At 45.5% G+C, this 24,163-nt stretch overlaps 1 protein-coding gene across 1 annotated transcript in view; it reads right to left on the bottom strand.

Annotated features, from left to right (window-relative positions):
• The window catches only part of PAX9 (paired box 9), a 32,733-nt gene extending 9,056 nt beyond the window's left edge, over nt 1-23,677 (bottom strand). The window contains 3 exon segments of the mRNA XM_053380098.1: nt 15,587-15,729; nt 22,816-23,493; nt 23,496-23,677. Coding sequence (XP_053236073.1) covers nt 15,587-15,729; nt 22,816-23,493; nt 23,496-23,589 — 915 coding nt within the window. The 5' untranslated portion in view covers nt 23,590-23,677.
• Nucleotides 23,678-24,163: the final 486 nt, after the last annotated feature.

A 24,163-nucleotide genomic window follows, 5' to 3' on the forward strand; every position in this document is an offset into this window, starting at 1 on the left:
ACAGGACTGTTCTTAAACCAAGGTACCACTGTACAGTGGTACCTCAGGTTAAGTACTTAATTCATTCATTCTTAACCTGAAACTGTTCTTAACCTGAAGCACCACTTTAGCTAATGGTGCCTCCTGCTGCCGCTGCGCCGCCACTGCACAATTTCTGTTCTCATCCTGAAGCAAAGTTCTTAACCCGAGATACTATTTCTGGGTTAGCACAGTCTGTAACCTGAAGCGTATGTAACCTGAAGTGTATGTAACCCGAGGTACCACTGTACTGTCTTTTTTTAGAATATAATATATTTTACACACACACACACACACACACACCACATCTTTTTTTAAAAAATCAATCAGCCCTGCGCACAGTTCTCCTGAAGCAAGATTTCAAAACTGAACCTCCAAATAAATAGCACCAGTGCCCTAGAATGGCATCTATATTCCTTGCCCACTGTTAATTCTACAGTGGCAAAGAGCACAAACATTTATGTGAACAATGAGTCAACTAGCTGAGATCCTTTCCAGAGGAAATGTTATTTTATTTGCCTAAGAATCGGCAAAAAAGAATAAGTAGAGTATCTAGAACAGCAGTGGGCAACCTGTGCTGTTCCAGATGCTGCTGGAATCAGTTCCAGGCAGTGGGGACAATGCCCATGGATAATGGAAGGTATACATCTAGAGCGCCCCAAATTTCCCATCCCTAATCTAGAAGCCCTGGAGTAGTATGAAAATGGCAACATTCAGAGGGACAGAGAAACTTGACCTTCATATGCTAAAATTTCTAATAAAAAGCACATCCAAATGTTATACTAAGTTTCATATGGACAGCCAGAAATGCTTTGGGACAAAACTAGAACAAAAAAAATAGTTTTTAGGGTTTTCCAATTTATATTTTGTACACGTGTAGCAGGTACCCAATTCCACCAACAGAGATTTACAGCAGTCCTAAATTTTGCCAAATGTTAAACAAGGCAGCTACCACAAATAAGGAAATTTGTAGGCAACATACTTGTTGTGACCATTCAACAGATGGCAAATTTTGCCCCAGAGGAAAACCTGGGCAGGATAAAAGCTGGTGAGGAAATATCTGATAGTTTGAGAGAGGCTTAAGTTCACATGGTTGACACACATTTTTATTTCGCCCCACTGCCAAATCTGGTTGAACAGGTTTTTCAGGCTTTTAAACAATTCAATATAATACAATACAAAAAAGCCCGTCAACATTTCTGCTTACTGTTAAGATCTGTGGCCACCAATCAGTCAACCAGCTTCTCCAGCATATTGGAAATTAAAACCTGTTTACCAGAGATGAAAGTTGGAGGAACAATTCCTTCTTCAAACCATCATCAATTCTCTGAAAGAAAATTATTGTTTGTCTCAAGATTCAGCAACTTTTTTTGAGGAATGGGAAGAATATAAGGAGCAGTAAAGAAAGTACAGCTATGTGCTTGCTATCATTTCAGTATCACAGATACAAAAAGCCTTTGCTCAGAAGGGGAATATTATTATTATTTTGTTTATGAAAGGATGACACAGAGCAAAGCCAACAAAGGTCCTTTTTAGAATTCCCATTTTTCAGAGCATGTAAGTAGCATCTCTAAACTATGGTCTGCCTTAACATAAAACCCACATTGAAGGAAAATCCGGTTCCTAAACCATACCTGAAATCCTGGATTGGATTATGACTTTAGCAGCACATGGATCAAGAAAGCTCAGAAAAAGACACAAAAAACCCAAATTGACTGATCAGCATAATAGAGATCCATAGAGACCAATTGGCATGATTTTTTACCCATTCTGGGATAAAGTGATGAAAGACTGGATATAAATCTAAATAAATGATAAAATTGCTTTCAAGAACCATACAGAAGGATAACTACTGCATCAACAAATAGTTCTAGCTGTCATTTATCAGCCAATCTGAAATTATCCATCCATTGCAAATTAAGCCAATAATAAATCAATATCTTTACTTTTAGTAAAACCTAGGTCCCAGGAAGTGTCTTTGAGACTGGTGATAATTAATTCGATATTGTTTCTCTGCCCCAAGATTTGCTACACCCGCCTACACCCAAACTTAGGTGCTAGTCAGCATTCCATAAGGGTACATTAGCTAACACAGTGTAGTCTCAAAACATCAAGATGTTACGCTGGCATTGCAGAGGCATCACAAACCGCTAAAGCAAATTATTTAGGTTTGGAGGTGGGGAACCCACAGAGAAGAGTAATGTTTTGTTGTCAGTACGATTGCTCCATTCATAATATATTGCATAATTATTAGGTTATCACGTTTCAAATAAATCTGCCGTTAGAAACAGAAACCATAAAATGTGATTGACTCTGCACCAACAATTACTCACTTGCAAAAATATTGTGCAAACAGTAGGATACAACAAGAAGAAGTGAGAAGTGGTTTCTTAGAGAGTCAGTCAATGAAAATCAAACCACAGTCTCTATTGGAAACAGGTTGGGATGGGGAAAGTTACAGGAGAAAGGGCTTATAAATTTCGAACCCCACTGGGAAACTGGGGCTAAATATTTTCAGATATTGTCTGCTGAAAGAAGAACACAGATGGATTTCATAGTGGAGACAGCACCACAACGAGGAGCTGGCAGCACTGTGGGAAGGGAGCAAAAATAGCCTACCAGCTGGGAGAGAAAAGCAAGTCAGATCTTGGCAAGTATTTAAATATGCAGTCAATGGAAAGGCTGGTCCAAGCGAAGGAGGCCTGATGGCTTGTTCTTCCCTCCATCCCCCCCAATAAGAAACATGCGCTCTCATGCTGATTTAGATTCTGATAGTGAGAGCCATAGCGGGCACCAGCGGGTGGTAAGACAGCACTGCATACCCATGGCAATACAAATCTGACTTATTAAACAGGGCGGCAAAATATTCAGGAATGGAGGGGACACGTGGTTCCATTCATTTCTGATTTTAATACGAGCCTACCTAATTTGTACTTTCTGAAACAATACACAAATTGAAATGTAGGTATCCTTTGAAACCCGAACATCCCAGAATTCTGTGATGCTGTTCTCCAAAGATGGTCAGTCTCCTTTTCATTGCAATCGCCATGAACTCTTGAATACCGCAAGGACTGCCGCTCTCCATATGACCCTATCCAGACCCTGAGATCATCCTCAAGGGTCCTGCTTCATGTGTCTCCTCTACGGGAGGTCCAGAGAGTGGCGACACGAGAACGGGCCTTTTCTGCAGTGGTTCATTTGTGGAAGGCTCTCGCCGGGGAGGGGGCAGGTTAACTGGCGCCAGACAAAAATGTTCCTCTTTGAAGGTAAAGGAAAGGGACGCCTGACCATTAGATCCAGTCGTGACCGACTCTGGGGTTGCGGCGCTCATCTCGCTTTATTGGCCAAGGGAGCCAGCGTACAGCTTCCGGGTCATGTGGCCAGCATGACTTAGCCGCTTCTGGCAAACCAGAGCAGCGCACGGAAACGCCGTTTACCTTCCCACCAGAGTGGTACCTGTTTATCTACTTGCACTTTGACATGCTTTCGAACTGCTAGGTTGGCAGGAGCAGGGACCGAGCAACAGGAGCTCACCCCGTCACGGGGATTCGAACCAGAGTCAATTTCCCTAACACCCCAGCAAGGTATTCAGGTGACTCTAGTAAACCAGTGGCTTCACTGGGTAAGGTGAATGCACACAGCCATTTACCAACTGGGTTCCACCATAGGCTGCATGCAACATCATACTAAGCAGGTCGTGTGAGCCCCCACAGACAAAAAAATTATGCTGACCCGGTGAGCCTTCTCACCGCAGAGTAACTTGGCCTTCTGTATCACTTAGTCAACTGGAACTGAGTATTTTTGCAAACATTGGAGCACCAGTGGCATAGTGTGGGAGGCATGGGGACTGTGGCCCCAGGTACATTTTTTTGAGGGGGCACAACCAGGTGCCCCCACAACAGGCTCTCTCATTGGAGCCTGGCTCTGGTACACAAGGGACAGCTTCCTTGCACGACGGCCCAACCCTGCTGGGCACAGAAGCAGTCAGTCAGGACGGAGGAGGTCTCACAAGGGTTCACTGCAGCTCACCTGGGAAGGAATCAGGTGTATGAGGTAGAAACAACTCACACCCTTTCATCTACATCATGCAATGACGTGGATGACTTTGCATGAAAACGTGGATGATATTCTAATCAAGGGTACAAAACACATTTGGGAGGTTCCTCCTCCTCCTCATCATCATCATGGACCTCCAGATGTCCTCAGGTCCATCAATTATGCCTTGCCTGCCATCATCCACTGAAGAATTTTGACACTGAACAAAATAATTCCACTCATCCCAAGTAGCTACACATGCACAAGCAATCATATGAATAGAACGGATAAAGAAAACAGAGATGGACTGAAAGGAAAGGGCTTCTACCATTTTCCTAAGTCTTGAGAGGATGGGCCTGAGAACAAACAAATTCCACAAGAGGGTGCCATAACTGAAGAGGTCCTGCCACTTGCACTCACCAGTCTTGCCTCTGAAGGCCAGGTACTCAGAGAAGCGTCTCTCCTGATGACCTGAGTGCATAGGGGGAGGAAAGGTTACATATAGGAGAAGGCAATTCCACTATGTCCATATTCAAGAAAATTTATTCCCTAGGAAGGGATTCCCAGGTTCAATGTGAATGCTGATGAGAGGATTTCATAAGCTTTTAGATTACCATTTTCCTGGGGTAGCGAATGTGATGTCCTCCAGATATTGTTGGACTACAACTCCCATCACCCCCAACTATTGGCCAGCCTGGCTGGGGCTGATGGGAATTACAGTCTAACAATATGGGGGCGGCACCATGTTGGCTAACCCTGGCATATTCTACCTGCAACAGTGGAAACAGGGTTCAGATTAACTTCAGTGAACTTGCAAAGCCAGATCAAGTTGCAGCCTGACCAATTTTAAACCATCCACAAAAAGCTACCCATGTTTAAGGGGTGTGCATGTAGGTATAAAATTCTATTCTAAAGTTGTGTGATTCTAAACAGACTTAGGATGGTATTTAACTAAGTTTCACTCAGAGAAGACCCACTGAAATTATTTAACATGACTAAATTGGGTCCATTAATTTCTACGGGAGGAATTTCATGTCTTGCTAAGGCGATTGCTCGCAGAGGGGAAGCATTTTGACTTGCAAGATGCAACAATCCTCTCTTTCCTTCCCCCATGCACAGTTCTGGGGTGGGGGGAGCATGTGGGTGAGTGGAAGCCCCATTGCACAAGCAGAGGTCCTTGCACAGGGCTTCCACTGACAGGACCTATTAGTTGAATCCTGCCCAAAGGTCTATTCCAGGGTTTCCCAACTCCCATCCTCCCTAGCTAGCAGGACCAGTGGCCAGGGATGATGGAGACCGTAGTCCAAAAACAGCTGGAGACTCAAGCTTGGGAAACCTGGTCTATTCTAAGGAAAACTTAGTTGAATACCACCCATATTTCTCAAGCCTTACAGGGGGGGGGGATTTCAACTGGACGCGTTACATATCTCCCCCATTCCTCTCACTGTCAAAGTGCATAGTGTAAGTTATTTGAGGCAGAGACTTTCCTCTCACCTTTTAAAAAAAAAACAACCTTTGGTTACTCTGTAAAGTTCCTTTGTCGCATAAACAAAACAGTAATTATAAAATATATGATTGGTATATTGGGATATGAGTAAGGAAGAGCTTGAATAAATTCTCTACCACATCCATTTCTGAAGCTACCACACATAAGACTCAAGGCATTTTTAGCCTGCACAATGCAGCTGGGGGAAAGAGATGTTCTCCACTACTGAATCACTTAATGGTTCAGGAAGGTGATCCAGCTTACAGCCTAGAAGCACGCAAGGCATGAAACTATGGTCAAGCATAACACTTTCTTCTCCTTATAACTACTGCTTCTTCTTTCTGGGCAGATCAACCTGCACGTAAGCCAGCCAGTAAGGAGAGAGAGAGAGAGAGAGAAGAACAAGCATGCTTTTCTTGACCATCTATGCCAGCATTGCATTCTTACAGTGGCCAGCCTGATGTTCATGGGCAGTTCCCCAACAGGACATAGAATCATAGAGTTGGAAGACTAGACCATCTAGTCTAATCCCGTGCAATTCAGAAATATGCATCCATATGGGGGATAAAACCTATCACTGTGGCATTATAAGCACCACACTCTAACCAACAGAGCTAACCAACAAGACATAAGCACAAGAGAAAATCTCCTGGGGTGTGGGGTCTACAGCAGGGCCTTCAGGAGCTGAACAGAGTCTGTTACTGCATAAACACACAGTACATTCTCAGTCTGATGGTAGGCTTATCACCAGCTGTCAACTATTCCATCCCTATTTTCAGAAGCAACCTGCTTCTGAAGACCAGTCAATGAGAGCAATAAGTAAGGGAAGGCTATGGTATGGATTTACCCAAAAACATCTATCTTCCTGGTTGGGAACAGAATGCAGGAGTATATGAGCCTTTTGATCCAGCCAGTCAGAGCTCTGCTTAGGTTCTTAAGCACAGCCTGTCCACAGAATATGAGAAATACAGAGGAACGAGTTCCACACACTGAAAGGATCTGTAGACAGAACCATCTTATAAATATACCAAGAAGCATGAGTTTTCAAAGACATTCACTTGCGAATTAAAGAATCACAAAAAACCAAACACAGAGACTTTCATCATCAAGCTACTAGCCAGGGAAATGTTATATATAACTCAGACAAAAATCCTTTGTAATCATCCCACTAAAATGCAGTGACTAAATGCAGAGTGTGTGTCTGTGTGTGCGCACGCGCATGCGCTTTCCACTGGTGACAACTTCACTGACCTATGGCAGTGGCATAAATGTGAAGAGTATTCAAGTGGTGAATCTATCCCACTAACTTCAGGTTGGCCTATATTCTATGGAGGCAATTACAAAACCACCACTTCCTGAACAGAATCTGAGTAATCAGGTTTCATTCAGGAAACTGTGGAGATTAGGAAAACGGCATTCAGCCCTTAACCCACAGGCAAAACACGTATTTGACTATAGGAAGGGGGGGTTGGAATGCCTGTGACTTCTCTATATCACATTATCTGCTCTGTTCATTGAAAGGGCAGGATATAAACTAATTAAATAAATAAATAATCAATCAGTCTTAGTTACATATGTATAAAAGGTCCAGATATGCAACCAAATATCACTGGTGAGCAAAGAATACTGCATACTTCCCCCCCCCTTTTTTTCTTTGCTCATGTAAACACAGACAAGTTGTTTTCTATTTTCATGGAGCGTAACAACCAAAGCTGCAACCGATTCAATTTTTTTATCAGAATGATTGCTCGCTTTTCAACTGCCTAATAAGTTAATCAATTTATTACATCTACATATTGACGAAATTAAGATCTAGTCTAGTAGCATTGTTTTGTTCTTAGATACTGAACCAGGTAAGAGACAACTGCAAAAGGTACCAAGCACAATAACATACAAAAAGCATACCTTTGGCATTTATTTTGCCCCATTTGCCTATTGCAGTATGTAAATTAGATGAAAAAATCAACAAGCACACCCCTAACTCTCAGGCCCACCAATTTAAACCTTGTTAGAATTTGCATTTGCCAAATGTCCAGCTAAAGTTGGTTTTAGTAGGTTAGTCTACTGCTTAAACTCTTTGGGACTTCTAGCCTTACTAAGTGACACAAAAGTTAGAGGAATTAGCACCATTCAACTGTTTATGAATGTCTGATACAAATAGTCTCTTGCATCTGACGAAGTGGACTCTGGCCCATGAGAGCTTACATTTGTTAGCCACTAAGGTGCCTTGAAATCTTGTTGTTTCACTATTCTCTTATTGTCGATATGAAGAGATGAGGGTTGTTAAACACAATCCCTCATGCATCTAAACAGTTAACATCACTATTAACTCTTTCCTGAAAGAGATTAATGAATTTGGGGGAAGGAGAGAAAGGGGATAACTATCTTCAGCCACCTGTAGCATTCCCATTACCCCTGACCATTGGGCCAGACAGCGGGGACTGATGGGAGTTGAAGTCCAACAGTATCTGGAGAGCCAAAGGTTCCCTATCTATTCCCCAGCAATTCTACTACATCATTAGGTAAGTGTTCTACGTGCTTAGAATCATACACTGCGATTATGCTAGTAGGATCGCAAGAAGTTTTGTAAGGAGGATTATGTGAAATATTGCAGAGAAAACTATGATAAGAATTATTAGTGAAGGAGTATTAAACGTAATACTGAAAATAATGAAATGCAGATTAAGTGATAAAGACTGAAAAATCTTCAGATGCAGTTGATGGAAGTCCAAAACATTGTTTAAGATAAGAAAGTATGTTATATGATTTTTTGGAAATTATTTGTAAAAATCAATAAAAATATATATATTTTTAAAATAGACTCATATGCTGCTTATACACCATGCAGTTAAAGCAATTCCCCAGAAGCCTGGGAACGACAGTCTGCTAAAGGTGCTGGGAAATATAGCTCTATGAGGAGCAAAATACAATTCCTATTATTTTTCGGGGGGTGGCAGGGATAGAGATGTACTTCAAATGTGTGGAATGTTGGAAGGGACCTTAAAGGCCATCCAGTTCAATGTCCTTCTAATGCAGAAAACCCACTACTCTTGCCCCCTCAGTTCCAGTCATTCTTACTACAGCACTACAGAACAGGCCAGTCCCTGCCCTCCAAATATTATAAGGAGTGGGGGCAGAGACAGCAGACACCGAGGGATGGAATTAAGGCTGTCTTGACGCATAATTTATAGGAGGAATTCAACACTCTTCTGGTCATTCCATCATCACAAGCATTTCTGTTTGCTAGATGGAACAATATCCCTCTGTTCCCCTCTGTGCTATTCTAGGGGCTGTTTTCATCACACCTAAAGCAGATTTGGGGAAGCGAGAAGGAGCCACTCAGGAGGAAGCCCTGTTGCACTTGCTAGAGTCTTTGTGCTGGCTTCCTTAGTTGAATCTAGGCCTGTTTTCACTACATTCCACACCAGCACCAAATAGTCCCCAGCCTGACCCTTTATTACAGAGTACAGGGTTCTGATATGCGCAGATCCCTTGCGGTAGCAAGACAGGGATTACTTTCAGGATCACACACATTTTGCACCAGCAGGTTTTTCTACTGCCAAAGAAAGGAGGGGAGAAAAAAATATTTGAAAAACTCCATCTTTCCTCATTAAATAACAACAACAATAACAACAACTATATTTATTCCAACAACAACAATAACAACAACCATCTTTATTCCAAGGACCTCCATTTTTTTGCCTCACAACAACCCTGAGAGGCTGAGAGTAAGTAACTGCCCCAAGATCACCCAGTGAGCTTCATGGCTGAATGGGGATTTGAACTCTGGTCTCCCAAGTCATAGTCTGACACTCTAGCCACTACACTACAGTGGCTTACAGTACTTGCTGTGCTCGCTGTAAAGGTAAAGGGACCCCTGACCGTTAGGTCCAGTCATGGCCGACTCTGGGATTGCGATGCACATCTCGCTTTACTGGCCGAGGGAGCCGACGTTTGTTCGTAGACAGTTTTTCTGGGTCATGTGGCCAGCATGACTAAGCCGCTTCTGGAGAACCAGAGCAGTGCACGGAAACGGCGTTTACCTTCCTGCCGGAGCGGTACCTATTTATCTACTTGCACTTTGATGTGCTTTCAAACTGCTAGGTTGGCAGGAGCAGGGACCGAGCAACGGGAGCTCACCCCGTCACGGGGATTCGAACCGCCGACCTTCTGATTGGCAAGCCCTAGGCTCAGTGGTTTAGACACAGCACCACCTGCGTCCCTTTGTGCTCACTGTGCTTATCACTAAATCCACAGAACAGGAAGCAGTTACATCGCAGGGGAGATTAAGACAAATGAAAGTGCACCTGGTCACATGTATGCGGATTTTACTCCAAGGAACACAACAAGGCTGCAGTTGGTTCCCAGTTCCTTATTCAACCCAAGAGCTGCATGAGCATGACCTGGACAAGGAACTGAAGTTTACACACCTCTGCAGTCCAACATAAACTTTGAGCAACCAGAAATCACATATGCCTATGTAAACACCAAAGGAACAAAAATTCAAAATGAAATCTGTCCTGTACTGTAACAACTCTGCTGGTGTTAGAAATTGTGTAAGACCTGGGCAGGGGAATCCTCTTTCACAACTTCTTTAGAAATGCTGGGTTGGATCCAGGCCACTGAGCGGAATTTAGTTCTCAATGAAACCAATGGGACTTAAACTGACCATTACTAACCTGTCCCATTTATTTCAACAGGACCTCAGTTCAGCTAGCTTATCAAACAATCCCATGGCTGGGTTGTCTGCAAACAGTTTGGTGACCCAAATTCTTTGCAGTACAGAAAACAAGCCTTTCCAAGCAATTGCCATCACACAAACAGAAACTGAGGATAGAGATGCCATGCACAAGTGTGTATGCCAGGGTGTGACCAGCTCCTTTGGCATGAGGGTGACTTCTGAGGGCCATGTGCCAGTGGTCAGAGGGGTGAGAGAAAAACAGTGGATGCAGCAACAAACGCACCTGTTACCTTTGTGCAGTAAGTTAGTTTCTACACTCATGCATGCACTCCAGCCAAACAAAACTACTCAAGAAGAGGGCAAAGCAGGGGCAATGAGGGGTGTGGCTGGGGAGTGGGTGTAGCCTAGGGAGAGTGCCATAGGTGGGGCAGAAAGGCTTGGAGAGCTGTATCTGGCCCTGGGCCTGAGGTTCCCCACACCTGGCTTCTATGCCAATTCTAAAAGCCTCTGAACAGAGATGGGAAAGCTGGGGTGTTGAGTATTAAAGGACTGCATATATATATAATAGGAATAATAATAACCCAGTGGAATGGAGAACACCAGTGAAGCATTCTCACTGGTTCAGAATACAAACTCTATAGGAAGGACAGGTTAGGGCATAGAAGGTTGGTGTCCTTCTGTGTGTCAAAGGGGGAACAGGCTGAAAATCCCAAAAGGGAAAGACACCTTCACAGCATCGCTGTGGGTGGCAAGACAGCTCCCAAAGTAATGATGTACTTGGAATGTACCCAAATGCCCAGGGTGATCTCAAGATGGAGAATGCTTCCAAGGAGGCCTCTAAAGGAGGAAGTGTTATAGTAATGGGCAGGATGGATACGTGCATATTATGGTCTCCACTAAGAACTAAAATGTCAAGATACACTAAATGACTATGCTGCAGAACAGATGGTCATAGAACCTAAAAAAGGTGAGGCAATCCTGGATTGAAACTTAAGTGGTGCCCAGGACCTGGTGGGAGATGGAAGTGTTGTCAAAGGGACTGGAAACAGTGGCCATAGTAATCTCAAATTCAGCATTTACATATGTAGACAATTGTCAAGGAAGTCCAAGACAGGCACATTTGACTTCAAGAGAGGAAACTCCTTGAAAGTTGAAATGGAAAGTCAAGAGGGTCAAATCTCCCAAGAATGCAGGTAGGGGTTATTCAAAACTGCAATAAGAGAAGCCAACTTTGAACGTACAATATGTTGCAGATTAGGAAACAAAGCATCAAGGACAATAGGAAAGATACCAGAAAGGATGTAAGCATGGTTAATGAGAGATGTATATACAGTGGTACCTCAGGTTACATACGCTTCAGGTTACAGACTCCGCTAACCCAGAAATATTACCTCAGGTTAAGAACTTTGCTTCAGGATGAGAACAGAAATCACACCGTGGCGGCGTGGTGGCAGTGGGAGGCACCATTAGCTAAAGTGGTACCTCAGGTTAAGAACAGTTTCAGGTTAAGAACGGACCTCCGGAACGAATTAAGTACTTAACCCGAGGTACCACTATAATTAGGCATGGTGTGGAAAACATGAAAAGGAGAAGGTTTTATCCCCCTCTCATAGTGCCAGAATCCAGAGTCACAACATCATGAGAGAAGAGTTTCCAGCTAGCCCACACTTTGTCTTTGGAAGCCTTGCAAGTTGCTGCAGGAGAGGGACTGTAAGTGACATGATGGGAGGGGCGTTTCTAGGACCAAGGTGACACAGTCAAGCTCCCTGGTTATTTTTGCTAGTGGATATTAGATGTTGATGTAATCTCATTGAATTTATGGTACGGGGTTTTTTGCATGCTTTTATATACAGGTGAGGTAGCTGTGTTGGTCTGCTGTAGTCGAAACAAAATTCCTTCCAGTAGCACCTTAGAAACCAATTAAGTTTGTTATTGGTATGAGCTTTCGTGTGCACTGGTATCTGAAGAAGTGTGCATGCACATGAAAGCTCATACCAATAACAAACTTAATTGGTCTCTAAGGTGCTACTGGAAGGAATTTTTTTATTATGTTTTTATATGTTATTGTATTGCTGTTATGCAGGTATTATGCTATTATGAAATTGCCTTTGCACTATTTGATTCTGAAATTCATTCCTGTTTTGTAAGCTGCTTTGGGTATGATTTTTGTGGGGGAGACATACAAATAAAATTATGAATGAGAGCCATCCAATAAAGCTGATTGTTGAGATTCAGGGCATACTAAAAGAAGTACTTCTTCAAGCAGCACATAGTATTTGCTACCACAATATGTGGCTTCCAAGCTTGGGTAGCTTTAAAAGGGGGACCATACAAATTCATGGAGAAAAGGGCTATCAATGATAACTAGTCATGATGGTTGAATACTTCAGTGTCAGAGACTGCATGCCTCTGAATAATCATAAGGATCTGGTTGTCCACTGTGAAAATAAGTTACTGGGCTTAGATGGGCCTTTGATCTGATCCAGCCGAGCTCTTCTTACTTTCTTAAATAAATCATCAGTCAGTTGAACCAATTCCTCAAAATGTGGTGCATTTACAGTACACAAAAATATATTGGTGAAGGGTGTTATTTATGTTTAAGTGGATGTACCCACAAGTCGGGGTAATCAATGAGCAAAAAGAAGCATCCACAGGCAGAACATCGTTCTGGATGAAAAATGATAAATATGCATGGAAATAGCACACCTGGAGCAGCATCTACACATCAGTCACTGCACTGGGAGCAACCAACTAATCTGAGGTTGAAGAAATAAAAGACTTGGAGAAAGAATGAATAAAGGTTCATGATATATAAAAGGTAAAGGGACCTCTGACCATTAGGTCCAATAGTGACAGACTCTGGGGTTGCGGCGCTCATCTTGCTTTATTGGCTGAGAGAGCTGGCGTACAGCTTCCAGGTCATGTGGCCAGCATGACTAAGTCGCTTCTGGCAACCCAGAGCAGCGCATGGAAACACCATTTACCTTCCCACCGGAGTAGTACCTATTTTTCTATTTGCACTTGGATGTGGTTTCGAACTGCTAGGTTGGCAAGAGCTGGGACCGAGCAATGGGAGCTCAGCCTGTTGCGGGGATTCGAACTGCCGACCTTCTGCTCGGCAAGTCCTAGGCTCTGTGATGTGGTTTCGAACTGCTAGGTTGGCAAGAGCTGGGACCGAGCAATGGGAGCTCAGCCTGTTGCGGGGATTTGAACTGCCGACCTTCTGCTCGGCAAGTCCTAGGCTCTGTGGTTTAACCCACAGTGCCACCCGTATCACGATATATCTTGCACCACAATTCTAAGGAGGTCCATTGGGCCACATGGTGGGATATATAGTAAGTACATTACAAAGCTTGTTTGGAGGTTCTAGCAGGGGAGTGCAGCAATCGTGTATCCTTGACCAAAGAATGGTACATGCCTTCTACCTGGGATGGTCGTCCTCTCGAATGCACAGCTTCAGGAGGGACGCATATGAAGCTGCGAGGGAGGAAGCGGACACCCGACTAGCCAGCCAAATCAACCAAATCAACCCTGGCAATCAATGGGGTGGCAGATGTCACAGCCAGATCACACCACAATTCTAAAGAGGTCCATTGGGTCATATGGTGGGATAGAAATACATTACAAAGTTAATATCCAAGGTTATGCCATGGTCCAAAGGGCACTCTGGGGCCTATTCACATGACCAATGCATGTAGCTTTTATGTGGTCATCTCCACTAGTCCCCATTCAAAGGTGGCATTTAAATCATGTTAATTCCACTAAGAAAATGAAGTAGGCGCTTAACAGGATTAAGCAAGTTGACTCAGAAATAGGTATTACCAAGTTCAATTGGGCTTGATCTGCAGTAAGGGTGCTTAAGTAACTGTCTCCACTCATCTAGGAATAAACCTCATTGGACACAGTGGGACTTCTGAGTGAATGTGTAGGATAGAGCTGTATGTTTTTCCTGTTCAAAACCAGCACGACTTCAGGATGCTTCACTGAAAGGTGCCCAGAGACAGTAGCACAGTACTGTATTCAGTTTGCTCATAATGGACCAGGGCAGGAAAGAAATAGTTTGCTAAGAGAAGACAGAGCTCCACCACCCTTCAGTTCCAAGACAGCAGGCAACATACTACAAACCAAGTACCGATAAAACCTAAAACTTAAAGCAAGGGACTCTTGGTCTGGCAGATCATTAATTGAAAACCTAGCTCAGTATTCCCACGCTGGAATGGCACAACCTCGGAAGCACTTCAGAATAAAGCAAGCCTCCCCACCAGCCCCTCTCAACAAGTGACACGTAATAATTAATAATAATAAATGTATTATTATCTATACCCGGCCCCATCTGGCTGGGTTTCCCCAGCCACTCTGAGTGGCTTCAAACACATATAACACATATAATCAGGTTTACTCTGGATTGGAACAGGACTAACAGTGCAATCCTATGATCTTGTGTATGTCTACTTAGAAGTCCTATTGAGTTCATTGGGCCTAACTCCTAGTTTGCCTAACGAAATCAATGGGGCAAGTTAGTCATGACTTCACTTAAGCCTCATTGATTTCAAAGGGAATAAAGTTCAAGTAACTGAGCCAGATCAAACTCTCAGTATGGGAGCTGAGGCTGCTTCCGGAATATATTTCCAGCTAAACTCTCTCCTGTGGGTCCTGGCTTTGCTGAAGACAAAGGAAGCGTGCACAGGATTCGGGCAGGACCATCCTGAATTTCTGCTGCTACGTACTATTTGTGATACCCCAATATCACCCCCAAAAGGGGGTGGAGTGGAGAGGAGGGTCATACACACACCCCCACCCCAAAATAGGTGTGTGTTGGAAGATTGACTTAAAGCAATTCATTGGATCCTGGCTTTACTAGAAGGCAGGGGCGTAGCTAATGGGGGGCAGAGAGAGGAAGCTGACCCCACAAATCAATAAAAATAAATGCATAGTTAAGAGGTTCTGGCCCTCTAACAAAAGGCCTGCCCCCCCCCCACAAAAATCCTGTCTACGCCCATGCTAGAAGGCAGCTTGTTTTGGCTTTCATCCGGAACCGTAATCCAGATCGCTGCGTGTTCCAGTTCGAAAACGTTTCTCTCTTTATTGGAAGTTAAAAAATGATTCTGCTGTGTAAGTATATTGGAACTCAACTGGAATATGGCACAGGGAGGAAAAGAAAGCCAATAAACCCTAGTCACACTTACCTCGGAATAAGCCCCACTGGATTCAGGAGGGCTTACTTGGAAGTAGCATGGCTAGGCCTGCGCACCAACTAACTACCTCACCACCAGGGAAGGGCACTGAGAGCTCAGCCAGCGATTCCTACCCCTCCTCCAATCCCCCCCCCCAGCCCTTCTTCCAGGCAACCTGCGCTCACTTTTTACCTGGCTGTACTTGGCCTCGGGCTCCATGGAGCTCTTGTCCAGCCCGTTCACCGCGACGTGCTGCGCTGTGGCCGCGAAGCCGCTTCTGCTCAGGCTGCTCCATTCTTCCACCTTGGGGCTGTGATAGGGCGAGCTGTCGCTTACTGCGGGCAAAGACAGGGCAAAGGAGCGTCAGCGAGGGGCGCCGGCCTCGGATCGGGGCTCCCGGGAAAGCAGAATCGTGCGCAAGGGAGGGCCGGGTGCAAGGGGTATAGCCAGGGAGGGACAGGGGGGCAGCAGCTGTCCCCCACCCCACAATCAAGAAATTGTAGAAATATTTCGACACATATATTATTCTTTTTAGCGCTTGGGGTCAAAAGAAATTTAAAACAACTGTGGCTGAGACATTTCTTTCCGAATCTGCTAGACAGAGCCAGTCAGAAGGTGACAGGTGGGTGTCCTCCCGTCCTCCCCCAGTAAATTCTGGCTACGCCCATGGCAGGCTGGGGTTAGCATCTCCACCAGAGACTGAGGGCCCGGCTCCTTCCTCCCCCCCCCCCGTGAAAACCCTCATCTACATGCACCTCGTTAGCCAAGGTCTCCCGGGGCAAGGGAAAGGGCGACTGACCCTCGTGCCTGACCGCACTGACTCGGAAGCAAGTCCCGATCATGGAACTGTAGAGCTGGAAGGGATCCCCCGAGTCATCTAGTCCAGCCTCCTGCAATGCAGGAATATGCAGGTGACCCCTAAGTTGGTGCATCGAGGGGGCGGCAATTCTGGCTTCCTTGGGTGCTAAACCCCTTTTTTGCAATCAACGGGGCTTGGAAACCTCCTTCCTAATGGAGGCGGGCTGGGGGTTTCCGTGCCATTTGTTCCCAGATCTTCATTTCCCCCAGCCTGAAACCGTTTCCCCCCGCCCTCCTTGGGAGGAAAAGTCGTGAAACTAATCAAATTTGCTTGAAATCGTTCAAATCAGTGGTATTTGTTTCTATTTAATGCGCCTAGGATTTAAGGTTTCGGGTAGTCGGAAATCAGCCGTCTCGATTACAACGGCTCTTCCAGCCCCGTGGGCAGCCGGAGCCTAAAAATGTTTACTTTGAAGTAAATCCCATGACGTTTCATTCCCAACTAAATGGGTTTAGGGTTGCAGCAGCCCTGCAGCCAGGATCCCACGCACGTTGACTCGGAAGCGAGTCCCAGCAAGTCCAGCGAGGCTTACTCGGGAGTAAGTTTGCCGAGGCGACTCTAGTATACCGCCTCCTCTGGGTTTATATGGTTTCCACAGCGCTGGATCTCGCTCGAGCCTGGAACGTGGTTTTGAGGACTGCGGTGCCATCGCAACCGACGGGACCCACATCCCAGAGCAAATCTGCTCCAACGGAGGCCTCCTGTTTAAGTCAAGGGATTCAGCCTATTAAGGCTTAGTAAATCAGGCGCTAGATCGCTTCTCTCATCACCATCCAACATGAACATTACCAAAGAAATAAATGGAAAAAAGGAATGAAAATGAAAGCAACAGGAGGCCCCGACTTGGGAAAACGTGGGACCTCTCTTCGCAGCGCAAGCTTCTGGCGACACCTCAGTCGGTATCTGCCAGGCTTTGCCCATCAACAAACAGCGAACGCTATTTCAAGCTGTGGTTTTAACGCAGGCTCATAATGCGCCGCACACCCCCCGCCCCGTCCCAGAGTCTTCTTATTTTCCGAGGGTCTCGTTCCTTCTCTCCCTCCCCCGCAGTTAAAGTATATTCGGGGTGCGGGGGCGGCAGGCCGAGCGGAGTCCCTCGGTGCAAGCCCAGCTTCCCGCCTCCTGGCTCCTTGGATGATTCCAAGAGACGGTGCACTGCCAGCTGACCTGGCGAGGAAGAGGCTTCTGAAATTGTTAAGCAACAGCGCAAACTCGGGATCACTTAACGGAGGCTATTTATTGCCTTCGCTGCGAAGAGATACTGGTTTTGCACGCGTAAAGTACAACCACGAGGGGTTCAAGGAAGTGGCTGCAGACCTGGACACGCTCGCCTGCGAGTAAGTCCCATTGGATTCAATGGCGCTTACTTCTAAGGAGACACGCATGCAACTGCGCTGTAAGGAAGTAAATGAAACAGGCTGAAGCCAGCCCATCTCCTCCCTGCCTAGTGCGTTTCCACAGCCTGCGAGCTGGAAACTTTTGCTCCTTCTTTTAAAGTTCAAGTAACTGAAACCCCAATCCTACGGTCCGATAAACAGCTATTTATAAGTACTTATTTCTGAATAAACGTATAAGGAGCAGGATGCACATGTCTCCCAGTAGGACTCACTGCCGAGGAATGTGTTTCCTCGGAAGTAAGCCCCTCTGTGGTCAAGCGCGCTTACTCGCCAGCAAACGTGTTTACGATTTCAGCTTTACCATGTTAGAAAGGAGAGAGCTCTGAGCTCCCACAAACCAACACTGAAAAACCTGTCTGCCTTCCTTTCCTGGAGATCACAGTTAATGTCCCTGATACAGAGAAGCTGCGATCCTAATAATATTCTGAACCACAAACAAGTTCCAGTGAAATCAAAGTAACACATATATTCAGCTGAGCATAGGGGTATATTAAGTTTAAGGGGGGGTTAATTTTAGCTCGTAAAAGGGTATTTGCTGTGGCTGCTTCTTTTTTTAAAAAAAAAAATCTACGTTAATACTTCTGGGGGGAAATTTGACTGTAGTTTGACTGCAGTCTGTGTTTGACTATAGTTGTGCAAACATTAGATGCGCTAGATACATAGCTACAAACACACGAATCCAAGTCTCCTCCAAACTTTTTCGGCCTGTATGGGTCTACCAAAGGAGAAAGCCATGCAAATGACCAGTAGCTTTGTCCACCGGGAAGCTAAGCTTAACTTCATACTTCACACACAAACTAATTCTCATTTAATTATTCGCAAAAGGACAAACCACCACGAACACCTGCAGAATTAATGAATTGTGTTAAATTTCTGCTTAGCCTGATGGAAGGTCTTTCCTCCTAACACTTTGCCTTGTGACTTGTGATTTGGGTCGCCTTGTTATGTCCCTGTCCAGCACCCGTATAATTCTGTTTGCCTTTTAAGTCCCATCCTAAACGCGTTTCTAGTCACTGAGTTTCCAACAGCCCGATAAACACAATTCATAAAAAAAGAGAAAAAGAAAAAAGCTATCTAGTTTTGTTCTTCCCCAGCCTCAAAGGCCACCACTTATGACACAGTGAACTAGAAGTGGCCATTCATTCCAGTCACTCACTTCCATGAATAAACGGTAATCGATAATAGGCAATATATTTAATATCAGAGAATGGGGGTGGTGGTGTTACAGGGCAGTATGGCGTCCTTTTAGCACATATTATCGTGATTCTGGTTTCACGCCTGAATCCACTTCCTCCAGAGTACCCCAATTGTATTTACTGGCTCCATGGGTGGATTGAAGTCTTACAGTGACATCCCATACCTGTCTATTAAGAGGTAAATGTCATGGAGTTCGAGACTGGGTTAAATTTACAACGTTCAAATAAGGAACGGAAATGCATTTGGAGCATTCCAAATAATTGGATTCCAATCTTGTTCTGCGCAGCGTTTAAGCGCCCTTAAGTGTTTACTTCCAAGTAGACGTGTTTAAGGCACATGTGGACGGGCAGATCTGACATTCCATTCCACCTTCCACACTGTTTTCAACGAACCCCACCCCGCCCCCAAACTCCAGCGCCCAGATATTCCATCCTAACACAAAGGAAGGAAATTATTTGGGCCTATCTGGATTAAGGAAAACTCCGCAGTTGTTGAAAGTCACCCATCATCCTCTCTTGCTGACAGCCCCTGCGTAGTGATAAGTATCTTTGACATAATTATTTTCAAGGTCGATTTGATGGAATAGTGTCACATTTTACGGCAGGAGATGCGTAATGAAAACTAACTCGCAAATTAATACGGAAGGTGGTTTTTTTATTTGTTTGAAAAATTTAGCTTGCAACCTATATCCTGTTACGGATGGAGGAGGCAAACCCCACTGAGCTCCATAGGACTTACTTCAGAGTCGACGGGTACAGGATTGCACTGTTTGAAAGCTGCGCGGTTGCAACAGCCACCAGAAAAAGGAATGTTTGCGTGTCTCTATCCTAAACCTGCATCAATATTGGAGCCTACTTCCAGATGTGACTATGATCCCCGCCTCTTTTGCCATGAAGCAAGTGCCTTTGAAACCCATGGGGCCAACTGACTTCCTTCCAAGCAAAAACCCGTAAGGATTTAGGGGCGAGAACACTTGGATCCTAAGATAGGACTGATTGGGGGCAAGTCCCATAGATTTCAACCGAATCTTAATTCGAAGCCATCAGGGAAAGCTGACAAACGCAGCGAGCTTTCGATGGGATCCACAAGCCGGTTAAGCCAGGGCATTTAGGGTGCAAACAGAACCATTTAAGCTCAAACACTTGGGGTTTTTATTTTATGAACTCCTGCCATCAACAGGCTCTTGGAAACTCGGTGGATGCCCTAAAGGGCGAATGAAATGCTACGGGTGCTCGGCAGGGACATAGAGGAGGCCCTCGCAACAAGGACGGGGGGGGGGGCTCCTCTCCGGGACGAAAGAGGGGAGCCCCTCCCCAGCCGCTGGTTTCTTCCCTTCCTCGCGCTGGCGCACGTCGAAAGTTGTCTTAAGAAAGCGAGCTGTCTCTGCGAGCTCCCTGTTCTGCTGATCTCTCACTTTCCCATGAATAGGGGCTTCCTTTCCGTGTCAGCAAGGTCAGCTTATCCTATAAATCAAGGGCAAAGCGCCCTCAGATGCAGCTCCGCAAACCGGAGCGGGGAAGGGGAAGGGGAGGGAGCGGAGGAGGCCAGGAGACTGGATGGAAAAGCCTCCTTGTCATTCAGATCCCACCCGCTTGCCCGGCTCCCTAGGTAGGAGGCCTTGGCCACTATGGCTCCAAGAAAAGGAGGAAATACACGCCAAGTCGCGTATCGCTCTCGTGCAGCAACTTCTCTTTCCCCAGCACCCACCCACAGGGGCACGATTAGCATTTGCAAATCTTCCCCCCTCCCTGGAAAATGCATTGTAATTTTTAAAGACTGGCAGCGTTTATTTTCCTGCAGAAATTCCAACTGGAATCTTAAAAGTAAGCTAGGAAAAGTTAGAACCTAATGTTTAGCTATTATTATTATTATTATTATTATTATTATTATTATTATTATTATATTTCTGCCCTCAGCATGCAAAGCAGTGTGATTTTTTTTTAAAAAAACACCCTGAATATTTTATTAACATGGTTTTTTTAATTATTTTTTTGCCAAATCATACAGCAGCCATAATCTAAATAATAGTGTTTAGTGATAAAAGTAGGTAGAATTGATGGGGGGGAGTTAGACTATTGGGAGGAGTTGACTAGATTTACAGACACCTTTTTTGGGGGGGGACTTGGCCCCATTAAAACCTATGAGACCCCCCTAGCGAGATTGTTTGTGTAGCATCACATTTTGAGATGGTGGGCAAGTATCTGATGCCGTGTGTTTAGTTTGAGCGTTTCACTGTTCGGTTCAATCGCTCTTGCCCTTTTGTAACGGCAAGGTTTCGATTTCTGGAGCAAAGTAAGGAAAAGTGAGCCGAGCAGCAGTTCTTTGGAAGGGGCTAAATGCTAGTTAAACATCGGTAGTTTCAGTTTTCTGGACCACCGCTTTGGAGGAAAACAAAGTGAAGCAGAAGAACGAAAGCAATTAGGTGACATTTGAACTTCCTGTCTGAGCAAATTTGGTCTGATTGCGAAAGCTGGTGGTGGATTTGCCTGCAATTTCAAGGAGATGCCTTTCCTGTAGAATCCCTGACATGAAAGCAAACAGGCACAAAGAAGGCCTGGCAGGGGAAAAAAGCAAATATACCTGATAGCTTCTCTCTTTTTTTGCATGCTTGCCTATTGCTTTGCTTGTGCATTATTCATCTATATCATAGACATTTAGATTTTTAGGATATATTAAAATATGTATAATCTCACACACCATTTGCTACCTTTTTGCCAAACTGAAGGTGACATTTAAGCATTTGAGAAAGGCAGCTTTAGTCTGCAGAAACACAATGGCACAATAAAATTGTTTTTAGAACGCCACAGGATTCTTTATCATTTTAACACCCTCATATGTTTATATAACTATTACTACCAGGTATATAATAACAGCAAAGAGGATTGTGACAACTTAAAGGCTAACAGATTTATTATGGTATAAACTTAGGCCATATTAAATTTTTAAAAGATGTCACAAGACGGTAGCTTTTGCTGGGCAGATGAATATGGCTAGCCATCTGAAAATAGGTTGCATTATGTTATATTTATTAAGAGGTATACTTGTAAGGCAGGAGTTACACAAACTAGGCTTTCCAATATAGTTATATATTGTTATATGCCATAGTTATATGGCAATATAACATTAGCAAACATATCTTCAAATATGCAGATAGGCTTGAGTGCCATATCACAAACACATAGCTGCAGCCCAGTCTAAAAGATGAGATGCAGAATTGTTTATTGAGAAATAAATCCTACTATGCTCAATGGCACTTAATCCCAAGTAAGCATATGTAGGAATGCAGCCTAATGTGGTCTCTGAATAGGCCAACCCTGTGCATGTTTACTCATAAGCAAGTTAAACTAAGCTTAATGGAAGTTACTCCAAAGTAAATGAGCCACTTATTGGGCCATAGATTTAAGCAAACTGGGTTCTATTTCAATTTGGAACTAGGTAATTTAAAATAAAACACAACGTATTTGTTTTCATGCATTTGATTTTTGTTAGCTCAAATTAGTTTGAGGTACTTTGCAAATATATACAACCCAGTCAGATAGGCTGGATACAATTAATAAAAATATGATTTCTGCTTAAATTGAAATGGGCCATTTAGGAGATATACCCAAAGCATCAGCCAAATGTCATCTGGGAAGCTGAAATTCCCACCAAGTAAAATGGAGATTATTTCAAAGTAGATGCGCTAGCTAGAGGTTCAGGGGACTTCATCCGCAGGGGGTTATCTGTAGCTTTTATCTTGGGCGAAGTCGTGAAGGATTTCTATTTCAATTTACACCTTCGCCAAGGTAACATTGGCAGGATTTGGTACCGAGGAGATCTTCTAACTTGTAAATAGATGAACCCACCCCACCCCACATCACCCCACAAGTAGGCCCTGGGCCCTCTGGGTGAGGAGCTCAGGGGGTTCCTCCTTCGGTTTGGCTTGCCACTTCCTGCCCTAATCACCCGAGGTCTCCAGGAGCGCTTACCTTGGTCGGTGATGGACCTGATTCCTAAGATGTCGGTGACGGAGTGGGAGGAGGGCCACGTGCGAGGCATATGGACGGCGCTGTGGATGGTGGGCACCCCGGGCGGGGTGGGCACCTTGGCCCCCGCCGCCGCCGCGATGGGGCTGGGGTACGAGTAGATGTGGTTGTAGGGTAGGGCGGGCTGCGGGGCCGCCTGGTGCTGCTTGTAGGAGTCGTAGTGGCTCTGCTGCGAGAGGTTGCCGATCTTGTTGCGCAGGATGCGGCTGATGGAGCTGACCGAGGGCACGTTGTACTTGTCGCACACGCCGTCGGCCAGCAGCCGGTCTCGGATCTCCCAGGCGAAGATGCCGGGGTCCCTTTGTTTGTAGGTCCGGATATGCTTCACCACCGTGGGCGTGGTGACCCGGGGCTTGCTGCCCCCGATGGCCCCCGGTAAGATGGAGCCCGTCTCGTTGTAGCGCGCCAGGATCTTGCTGACACAGCCGTGCGAGACGCGCAGCTGCCGGCTGATGTCGCACGGCCGGATGCCCAGCTGGGCTAGTTCCACAATGCGGAGCCGGATAGCGTTGGGCAACGGGCGCCCGTTGACGAAAACCCCGCCGAGCTGGTTCACCTCGCCGAAGGCTGGCTCTGTAGGGAGAAGCACACGCACCGCCACATAGGACTCGCTCGGGGGAACAAGCGCAGCCCCGACGCCCCCCAACCCATTTCTAGCCTGGACCCGTTTACTTGGGAGGAGGAAGCCGCCCCGCGACTGCAAGGGGGCAGCTGCATTCCCAGGGATCGGGCCGAGCGCGCCACGGAGCTGGAAGCAAATTCCGCCCAGAGCCAGGCCTCGCTTCTCCCTCGAGGTACGGCTCGCCCCCGGGTCACCGGCCTTGGCAAGAAGCGAGGCCCGCGGGAAATGGTCACAATCCTAGGCATGCTTCCCTGGGAGTAAGGCCCCCTGAAGTGAGCGGGGCTTTCCTTCCAAGGTTTGGGCTCGGGCTGCCAAAAAAACCAAAAAACTCTTTTCGGACCGCGGTGGCCCACCCGTCCGGAGAAAATGCTATTTTTGAGGAGGGAAATCTCCTCACGAAACTCCATCCCAAAGCATCCGTCTGCAGCTCTGGAACGGGCGCAGCAGCAGCGCGGGCCGCGTTCCTAAAACACCCAGGCTTGGGAGGGAGTCGCTTATGTGGAAACCACCGTTTTGCAATGAGGCGGGACGGGAGGGGGTGAGAAAGTTCGCACCGAGGCGTTACTTGGAAGCAAGTCCTGTTGAAACGGGACCCGGGCTGCAATTTAACCCACTCACCTGGGAGTAAATCCCCTTTAGCTACAAGAGCGCTTGCTTCTGAGTAGACAC

Source organism: Podarcis raffonei, chromosome 1 (assembly GCF_027172205.1).
Source record: "Podarcis raffonei isolate rPodRaf1 chromosome 1, rPodRaf1.pri, whole genome shotgun sequence".
Lineage (NCBI taxonomy): Eukaryota > Metazoa > Chordata > Lepidosauria > Squamata > Lacertidae > Podarcis > Podarcis raffonei.